This window comes from Oncorhynchus tshawytscha, linkage group LG22 (assembly GCF_018296145.1).
Source record: "Oncorhynchus tshawytscha isolate Ot180627B linkage group LG22, Otsh_v2.0, whole genome shotgun sequence".
In the NCBI taxonomy this organism is placed as follows: Eukaryota; Metazoa; Chordata; class Actinopteri; order Salmoniformes; family Salmonidae; genus Oncorhynchus; species Oncorhynchus tshawytscha.
Genome location: NC_056450.1, coordinates 18,084,856 through 18,095,550, shown reverse-complemented (window position 1 = coordinate 18,095,550; position 10,695 = coordinate 18,084,856). Strand labels below are relative to the sequence as shown.

The following is a 10,695-nucleotide window of genomic DNA, read 5'->3' as shown; positions in this document are numbered from 1 at the left end:
AGTTTCCCAGTCCCTGCCGATACAGCATGATGCTGCCACCACGCTTCACTGTAGGGATGTTCTCGGGGTGATGAGAAGTGTTGGGTTTGCGCCAGACAGCGTTTTCCTTGATGGCCAAAAAGCTCAATTTTAGTCTCATCTGACCAGAGTACGTTCTTCCATATCTTTGGTGAGTCACCCACATGACTTTTGGCGAACACCAAATGTGTTTGCTTATTATTTTCTTTAAGCAATGGCTTTTTTCTGGCCACTCTTCTATATAGCCCAGCTCTGTGGAGTTTACTGCTTAAGTGGTCCTATGGACAGATACTCCAATCTCCGCTGTGGAGCTTCTTCAGGGTTATCTTTGGTCTCTTTGTTGCCTTTCTGATTAATGCCCTCCTTGCCTGGTCTGTGAGTTTTGGTGGGCAGCCCTCTCTTGGCGGGTTTGTTGTGGTGCCATATTCTTTCCATTTTTTAATAATGGATGTAATGGTGGTCTGTGGGATGTTCAAATTTTCAGATTTTTTTTATAACCCAATCCTGATCTGTACTTCTCCACCACTTTGTCCCAGATTTGTTTGGAGAGCTCCTTGGTCTTCATGGTGCCCCTTGCTTAGTGGTATTGCGGGCACTGGGGCCTTTCAGAACAGCTGTATATATACTGAGATCATGTGACTCTTAGATTGGACACAGGTGGACTTTATTTAACTAATTATGTGACGTCTGAAGGTAATTGGTTGCACCAGATCTTATTTAGAGGCTTCATTGAAAAGGGGCTATGCACGCGCCACACTTCCGTTTTTGTATTTTTTAGAAACAAGTAATTTTTTTCACTTCATCAAATTTTGTGTCTGTCCATTACATGAAATCCAAATAAAAATCCATTTAAATTACAGGTTGTAATGCAACAATATAGGAAAAACGCAAGGGGAATTAATATTTTTCCAAGGCACTGTAACTGGATTCATCAATGCTGAAAAGGATTTCAAAGGAGAAAGTATTTCAAAGCGTCCAGAAATGAGCTTTTCTCTTGCCTTTCCCAACCTTGTCTATAGTCTAGCATGCACTATATATACAAAAGTATGTGGACACGCATTCAAATTACTGGATTCCGCTATTTCAGCCACAGCCGTTGCTAACAGGTTTATAATATTGAGTACACAGCCATGCAATCTCCTTAGACAAACATTGGCAGTAGAATAGCCCGAACTGAAGAGCTCAGTGACTTTCAATCTGGCACCGTCATAGTATGCCACCTTTCCAACAAGTCAGTTCGTCAAGTTTCTGCCCTGCTAGAGCTGCCCCGGGGTCAACTGTAAGTGCTGTTATTGTGAAGTGGAAACGTCTAGGCGCAACAACGGTTCAGCCGCAAAGTGGTAGGCCACATATGGTCCCAGAATGGTACCACCAAGTGCTGAAGCGTGTAGTTTGTAAAAATCGTCTGTCCTCGGTTGCAACACTCACTACTGAGTTCCAAACGGCCTCTGGAAGCAACGTCTGCACAAGAACTGTTCGTCGGGAGCTTCATGAAATGCGTTTCCATGGCCGAGCAGCTGCACTCAAGCCTAAGATTACCATGCGCAATTTCAAGCGTCGGCTGGAGTGGTGTAAAGCTTGCCGGACTCTGGAGCAGTGGAAAAGCGTTCTCTGGAGTGATGAATCGCGCTTCACCATCTGTCAGTCTGACGGACAAATCTGGGTTTGGCAGATGCCATGAGAACGCTACCTGCCCGACTGCATAGTGCCAACTGTAAAGTTTGGTGGAGGAGGAATAATGGTCTGGGGCTATTTTTCATGGTTCGGGCGAGGTTCCTGAGTTCCAGTGAAGGGAAATCTTATCGCTACAGCATACAGCAACATTAGGGCTGACTCCGGCAAAAAAAAAAAATCAATGTTGGTCTACCAAAATTTGTCTGTTCTTTCGACCAATCGATTGGTCCAAAAAAAACATTTTTTTTTCCCATATATAGACAAAACATGTTTATTTTTTATTTTTTATAAAATCAACTATATGCATTGAGCTTGTCTGATGCTTTAAGCTTACGGTTTGATGAAATTAGACAAATGCCCCGAGGGCGCCAGAGTTACCGATAACAAGAAGAAAAAAACCTGAACCTGACCCAACTGTTCTCCTCCCACTCCTGCTGGCTTTCACAGGTTCTGCCATGACTCTCTTGAAGTAGCCGGTAATTGGCTAAAGGAGTCGGCGGAGACCTTTCTCATGTGTAATGCCAATTTATCTTACCATTTCTACCCATCTGCATGCCTTTTATGGTTTTCACATGCACATTTTTGTGAAAGTTTCAATTATAATGTTTTCATGTCTGAACCATTGTCATGTGGTTAATCAAAATTCTACCCAAATCTAATTGAAAATAATACAAACATAAAAAGTAACTTATTTTGCCTTTGCCAACTATGTAAAAATAGCCTACACAAAGCCAACAAATAAAAACATTGCAGTTAGAAAATATCCTGATTTTAAAAATGTAATATGCTGTAAATCACATTGGCTACACACTGTGAATGAACTTGACACATTGTATCAACTATTAATAACTTATGTGGGTCCAGCCCAATGCTTGTGCTAGCGAACTTGCAACATTGTATATTCTGGGCCCTCTGTTTCCCATGCCAGTGAGCTCGGGACAGACACAGCTGTAGGATTTGCACAAGGGATAAGAAGCCGTGCTTGACTTGGGCAGGAGCTCACTGGAGCACTGGAGTCCTAGCACCTCAAATGTTCTACTGCTTGAACTCATTAAGAAAACCAGAAATAGTATCAGATCCCCAAATGGGCACATTTATATGCCTACATTCCCTTACTCAACATTGACAGAAGTTCTCCAAATAAAATACAATGACTAAGTTGACAAAACTCATAAATCTAATGAAATAAAACAAAGCTTGTTTCTCACAAATGTAGCATAGGTTGTGCACTCTGCAAACAACGTGTCCAGTCCGACAATGACAAGGGGAAGACTGGAATAATAATATTGAATGCTTTAACAGAAATTACCGTAACCAAAGTAACAAACATTGTAGATTAATTTCTTATTTATAACAGTATATGTACTACTGGTGATATAGGTAATGGGAAATTGATATACGCCAACAAAAACGCAAACAATTCATACAATGAATGTGCACAAATTGGCGGGAGTGTGCGCGTTCAGCAGAGAGAAGTGCATTGTGCGTCTGGGCACATGGTCAATCCATGGCCATGCAGCATTTACGGTGATACGGCCTCAGCAGAATTCAGGGCATTCATGCTTCACGGAGCAGTGCAGATCTGTTGTCAAGGAAGTGAGTTTGTTATTTCTACAGGATGTTCCGCCCCCGCCTACCGTCAACCAATCATGTCAATGTGGAGCTGTACAGAGCCCTTCGCATTGTTAAACATTTGGTTCCAGTCGTTAGAACGAGCCTGTTCTCCTCAGTTAAAGTGCCACCGACCGACCTCCTGTGCTATCTATTTGTTACTGCTTGACTGAAATAATCTCGGTCGAACAACAGCCTAATGACCAAACAATCCACCAGTTGACTAATTGGGGTCAGCCCTAAATTACATTCTAGATTATTCTGTTCTTCCAACTTGGTGGCAACAGTTTGGGGAAGGGCCCAAGCCCCCGTGAACAAAGTTTGGTCCATACGGAAATGGTTTGCTGTGAGCGGTATAGAAGAACTTGCACAGAGCCCTGACCTCAACCCCATCAAACACCTTTGGGATGAATTGGAATGCCGACGGCGAGCCAGGCCTAATCGCCCAACATCAGTGACTGACCTCACTAATGCTCTTATGGCTGAATGGACGCAAGTTCCTGCAGCAATGTTACAACATCTAGTGACAAGCCTTCCCAGAAGATTGGAGGCTGTTATAGTACAAAGGGGGACCAACTCCATATTAATGCCCATGATTTTGGAATGACATGTTTGATGTCAGGTGTTCACATACTTTTGGTCATGTAGTTTACCTTTCATCCAATTTTAAGTGTTGGTGGATGGTTTCAATGCTTTTTGGATATTTTTGCTCCTCTCTCTCTCTCCCTGCTTCCTGTCTTCCTCCCCTTACCTGCTCCAGCCTCATTAAGAGAATGGAGCTATTGCTCAGACATCCATTGCCTCAGCCTCTGTGTGTAGGAGGGTTGTGTGCTGTGGGATTGATGGGAGCTGGGTAGGGATCGGTCCTATTGCCCAGCATCATCTCCCAGCCAACCACTGGAGTCTTATTGATCCTTGTGATGGCTTAAAGTGTGTACGGTTGTGTGTAGGTGGTTGCCTGTATTTCTGGGATTCTATTACCTAGGGTAGGATCAAAATAGAGAAATGCCATTTGATTTCTGAAAAGCCTAAATGTTAATCTGTGCAACTATCAAAAGTGAAAATCAGCATCTCTCCCTGTTCAAGTTTTATCACCTACTCTTACACCACACAAGTAAGCTGATTCGGTAAGCCCTCTGGTGTACGGAGGGCTACAGTAAGCTCAGGGAAAGTGCTGACAAAGAAGTAACTTTAATTCTTTGCATTCCACCAGAGGAAAAGCATGGAGCCAGCATTTGTTCCATTTTGCTGTTGTCATATTAACACCTGTACTGGACCAGGATGTGGAATGGAGAAGAGACTGAAAATCGGTCCTCATTACTTTCTCCTTGGTGGTTGGTTGTCAGGCCTCATACCTTGATTAAGTCGTCCAGGCTTCCTTTGAAAAAGTTTTTCTCCACTCCAATTATTTTCAGAGTAATGAGGACAGACTAGCTGGTAGGTTTGCCAGTCCCCTTGTCCCTAGGGTTCGCTATACATTAGCATATACAGACATTTTTTTTATCCACTTGGTCTGATGCAGTAGCCTATATGAGAGGACCGTCTCAGAACAGGCAGGAGTTTTGTTCTGAAAGCTGCACCAGCTATATCCCCAGATGTCTTTTTAAACATTGTTTCAATCATGGGTAGGTCTATTGTTTTACATCTAAATAGGCTAGAGTTGCAAATGCTTACATGTCCCAAAATAGTTTAGTCTTTGATATTAGCATACTAAAGATATTTTTACGTCATAAATTAGCCTAGCTTGAATGTGTCTTGATATGATTTATTTAAAGAAATGGAGCCCTTCAATGTTGTAATGCTTTCAAATTAAAGTCAACTGACAGGCGTCAGTATTTTGAATCTGAATGTCAAGCACACAGTACTGCCCTCTGGATCCACATTTGAAGAGCAGTTTGTTTTCATCACAAACCTCTTTAAAAGATCCTGTTTGTTTGCTCATATATAGAGCACGGATTAATATTCCTGTTGGATGCCCTTGTGTATGACTACTAGAGCACACTGACTGCTGCTGTGTGCATGCCAGCAATATGCCTCCCTCTCTGATGCCAGAATATCCCTTGAAAATAGATTTAGTCCTGAGGGGGAGGCTGATGTCTATTGGTGCAATTATATCCAGTAAAGAATGCCAACTGTCATGTTCTCCACCTGGGCTGACAGCAGGGTGAGAGCTAACATGCACATCACGGTTCTGTTGCAGTTCTTCTCAGGTGTCAAGTCGTCATGGTTAGGCGTTATGCACCACATGATAGAAGCCTCTTCTCCTCGGTCCGGTTGCATGGCTCATGATGATTAATGTGGCCGTTGTGTTTTGACAGCCATACGTTATTGGCATATGGACAGCTTTGTTAAGATGGATAACTATGCAGGTGTGCATGCGAGCAGAAGCAGCAGAGCAGACCCCCTGGCTCTTAACTCTTAAATCAATTGATATGTGTGTTGACTTGATCAATAAAGAGATTGGATTTGGAAAGGTTGACAAATAACACTTGAATATTATTTCTTTAATTATGTTTTTATCTGTGTGTGTGTGTGTGTGTGTGTAACAGGACATGGTTAAACGTGGTGAGATTCTGGATGATGTGATGGAGGATGAGTTCTACCTACGGAGGCTGGATGCTGGGCTGTTTGTCCTCCAGTTGCTCTGTTATATCATGGTGGAGATCAGCAACTCAGGGATATCCCAGGTAGGGCCATGGGCTGATTTACATTAAATATGAAAAATACCTACTGTATGCACAGTATATATGAAGATTCGGCTACTTGTATTTGGTACCTTATAGGTACACTACACAACCAAAAGTATGTGGACACCTGCTCATCGAACATCTCATTGCTAAATCATGGGCAGTAATATGAAGTTGGTCCCCCCTTTGCTGCTATAACAGCCTCCATTCCTCTGGGAAGGCTTTCCACTAGATGTTGGAACATTGCTGCAGGAACTTGCTTCCATTCAGCCACAAGCATTAGTGAGGTCGGGCACTGATGTTAGGCGATTAGGCCTGGCTCGCAGTCGGTGTTCCAATTCATCCCAAAGGTGTTCGATAGGGTTGAGGTCAGGGCTCTGTGCAGGCCAGTGAAGTTATTCCACACCGATCTCAGCAAACCATTTCTGTATGGACCTCGCTTTGTGCACGGGGGCATTGTAATGCTGAAACAGAATTGTCTAGAATGTTGTATGCTGTAGCGTTAAGATTTCCCTTCACTTGAACTAAGGGGCCGAACAATGAACAGCCCCAGAACATTTTTCCTCCTCCACCAAACTTTACAGTTTGCGCTATGCATTCGGGCAGGTAGCTTTCTCCTGGCATCTGCCAAACCCAGATTTATTCGTCGTACTGCCAGATGGTGAAGTGTGATTCATCACGCCAGAGAACTTGTTTCCAATGACGTCAAGCTTTACATCACTCCAGCCGATGCTTGACATTGCATTTGGCGATTTTTAGGCTTGTGTGCGGCTGCTCTGCCATGGAAACCCATTTCATGAGGGTCCAGCCTAACGGTTCTTGTGCTGACGTTGCTTCCAGAGGCAGTTTTGAAAACTGTAGTAAGTGTTGCAACCAAGGACAGACAATTTTTACAAGCTACGCGATTCAGCGGCCCGTTCTGTGTGGCCTTCCGCTTCGTGGCTGAGCCGTTGTTGACCCTAGACATTTCCACTTCACAATAACAGCACTTACAGTTGACCAGGGCAGCTCTAGCAGGGCAGACATTTTATGAACTGACTTTTTGCAAAGGTGGTATACTATGATGGTACCACCTCATAGGATGTACAAATGTTTATGGAGATTGCATGTCTGTGTGCTCGATTTTATACACCTGTCAGCAACAAGTGTGGTTGAAATAGCCAAATCCACTAATTTGAAGTTGTCAAGACACTATCTTTTTAGCTTAACTTCTGAGTGATATAGTAACTGTACAATGTCACAGAGGCAAAGTGTACAGTATGCTAGCATTATTAGTGATTCAGTCATGACCCTTTGTCTTTTCTCCTCTCAGCTGCAGCAGAGGGTGCATCAGATCCTGAACCTGAGGGGAGGCTCTGTCAAAGTGGTGCGGCACATCATGAGAGGTGAGGGTCCACGTCACACCCTGCTAGAGGCAGAGAGACTAGCACTGAGATGGATCTACTCCGAAGCCATACAACACCTAGCCTATTTACCAGCCTCACCTGCTTCCTTCTTTACCTAAAAGGCATAAATACATGTGTACTATCTGTTTTTAGTTTATATATTAATGTGATTGTATTTTGAGTTATTTATTAACCTCTGTCATTGTCAACTAAGACCAGGAAGCTGTGGACGGTATGGCTCTCAGCCCTGATGACATGTAGTGATGTAAATGGAGACATCCATCATGTCACAGCTTGGACAGGGTAGCGAGTCTCATGTTGATGTGCAGCACTAGCCCCATGTCCCCTGTCTCCCTCGAAAGCCAACAGTTACTACTTACTTACATTCATGCTCAGCTGCCCTCGTCTGTGTCGTCGTCTGTGAGACTGACACTGTGTGGGTGCCCATTAGAGTGGGAAGCTCCTCCCTGATCTTCCCCATTTAAAAGGCTGACTCCTGCATTGGACATGGCTTAGGCAGCATGAACAGGTTAAATACATTCAGAGAGAATGTCAATGGCTCTGAACTTGACCCCGATCTTTTAGAATGAAAGTGAAGGCTGTCTAGAGTGGACCGCTGATGAATTTGAGATGACCAAATGTAGAGATTTTTTTTTTTGCTGCCTATTATCACACCTGTTCTATGGATAATATGGAGCTTGAGAATAAATTGTTTACTAGATTATTACTTCTGTTGAATGATACACGAGGTATATTACATTCTGTCTGCTCCAGATGATATAGGTTGTCTGTCCAGGCCTCTACACTCCAGCAGCCTCAGTGGTCTGGCCAGGCCGGGTGAAATGACCTTAATGTCTGATGGGCTCGCACCAGATGGGGACTCTTGGCCCTCAGCTCAGAGTGGGAGGTTCTGTGGAACCAAGGTATCAATGAAACTGTGTTGGGGAATTAATAATATAATGTAGCTTTCTAACCTAGCTCTGATCGACAGCTGCTCAGTAAAAGGGCCCAACCTGTGAAGTCACGTGTGGTGGACGATGCCATCCAGAAGCATGATGATCCCGTGTGTGTGTGTGACTGCCATACCCTCTCAACCGGTGCAGTCAAAGGTTTTGAAGTCTTGCATAAGACTACAACCTATAGATTGAAGGTGTTATTCTTGGGAGAAATTAAGCATTGCAGTTCTTCGGAGTGTCTTGACAAGCACGGCCTCAGTCTGCACTCCCTGTTATCTTCAGCTCATAGCCTCATCGGTGACACATCAGAGTTGACAGGTGAAGTGTCAGGAGTGGTCCATTTCAAAGGTTTCTCCATTCTGTAAGTTTGCAGGCTGAGATCCTTAATGATTAACCTACTTGTCGACAGTGAGACTGGCTTGAAAATTAAGTGCAACATTTGCGATCGAGCAGGAAGCCCTAGTCGGTGACCCAGCAAATGGTAGCAGCGTTTGTCACGCCATATTCCCCTCAGCCTGGTCGCCACAGTGACAGGAAGAGCGCCTTAGAATGCCAGCCCATGATTTTGGAGAGTGGGCCTGTCTTCTTAAGGCTAATTCTAGGGGATATTGAGATTGTGCGGGTCATTTGTGGAACCCTGCTGGCTCACACATATTCGGGGCTGAATGAGCAGGGTATGATGTAGAATCTAGGACTTCAAGAAAATATTTGGAGTCTTGTTTTTTGTTAGTGCTTAATACCACTGTGTATAGTTTTACTATCAGTCATCATGAATATGAGATTCAGAGCGCTGCTCTGTGTTAGAAAGTGTGAGTCTCTTGAATTTCTGCTCATGGTCATGGTTTCTGAATCTCATGAGGAGATGAATCCTCTGTGTGAACTCCTTATGATTCACCCCAGCAGTCTATTGAAGCCATGTTTTTCCCCTTGCCTCAGGCCATTGTCAGAAACTCTTTTATTCTGTGGCATTTAAAAGAGAAACTTTGTTTTTGATCTCCTCTCTCAAGGGTCCACAGGCTTTACTGGTAATCCTGCAAGAGGGGCTACCTGCGCTGGGCTTCTGACAGCACACCCCTCCACATTAGACTCACAAATAGACTGCTGCTTTCAGAGGCTACGCCTGTGTGTCTGCCTGGCGTTCCACAGCGAGTTTGCCTCCGTTAAAGAAGAGTCTAGTGTGAGTTGGCAGGGAATATAGGCTGAAGTATGTACGCTTGAGAGACGAGGTGCAAGTCAGGGGATATAGGAGTAAACGTACTGCACTGCTAGAGTACAACACTGGATCTACGGGCTAGAACATAGGGTTGGAGATTCACTTTTAGAAAAATGTATATCCTAGATTTTTAGGTTGCAGACTGCAGCCTTTTCTAGATCTCTCCTTTTTTGTATTCTGGCCTCGGCACTAAGCCATGGGTTATTTAACATGCGTATGGGGAAACTGGGTGTGTTCAGTGTTCATGCATGTATTCTTGTGTGGGCGTGAGAGAGAGGAAAAGAGCGGTTATGTCATTGTCATTCAGGAACATCCTCCTAGCTTTCAATTCCCATTCCTTTGATTTGTGTGGATTACAGGAACCATGCCCATGGAGTGGTTTGATTCAAAAGAAGACTGCGTGAAGAGCTCATAGTCTGCCAAACTAAACTTGGGGATTTGTCTTTTTTCAGAGTATGCTGAAAACATCGGGGACGGGAAGAGTGAGGAGTTCAAAGAGAGTGAGCAGAAGAGGATTATGGACCTGCTGGAGAACTTCTAACCCTAACCAATCCCTGGGAGGAGTACCTGACCAGAACAGAGGGTCTCCACACACTCAGACAGAAGATACCAGTGTCCAGCAGGTGCAGAGAAGCTGTATTGACTGCGCTCTCTGTGTGCTGGACTATAGTGACTCAAAATATAATAACAAAGATGTGCAATCTTAAACTGCAACTCTTTCAGACTCACATGTTTGTGTTGTTTGATTTGTGTATTTTGTAATAAAATCCCATCCGGTTAAGATTGTTTTTCTGATTTTAAACCCCCATTTACACCTCATTTCCATTCTTCTTTTGAGATAGAAATGCTTAAGGAATTAAATAAATTGCTGTCACATTGTTTTCTGTGCAGGTGAATTATGTGTAATTATTTCCCACTTTGTTGCTGTTGGCAGGGTTGTGTTAGCTGTAAGAGAGATTGAGGGAAGACTGTGTAGGCCAAGGGCATGATGTCTATGCTTCTTTTAGGTTGTGCGTCAACTACTCAGGCCTTTTGTCATCAAGACTAGAATGGTATTTATATCTCAAGCATACATATTTAATGGGAGGATGTCTGAATATACAGTATGCCTCCTCTACACAGAAGGACTGCCGCAGTTGGGTTGTGAAATC

The 10,695-nt window shown here is 43.7% G+C and overlaps 1 protein-coding gene across 3 annotated transcripts in view; it reads left to right on the top strand.

Annotated features, from left to right (window-relative positions):
* The window catches only part of LOC112221982 (beta-catenin-like protein 1), a 44,653-nt gene extending 34,221 nt beyond the window's left edge, over positions 1 to 10,432 (top strand). For 2 of the 3 annotated variants that reach the window (XM_024384476.2, XM_024384475.2), the window contains 3 exons: positions 5,853 to 5,990; positions 7,303 to 7,375; positions 9,997 to 10,432. In XM_024384476.2, the coding sequence (XP_024240244.1) occupies positions 5,853 to 5,990; positions 7,303 to 7,375; positions 9,997 to 10,085 (300 nt within the window). In that variant the 3' untranslated portion in view covers positions 10,086 to 10,432. The remainder of the gene's footprint in view (positions 1 to 5,852; positions 5,991 to 7,302; positions 7,376 to 9,996) is intronic. The other variant, XM_024384477.2, reaches the window with a different exon arrangement.
* Positions 10,433 to 10,695: the final 263 nt, after the last annotated feature.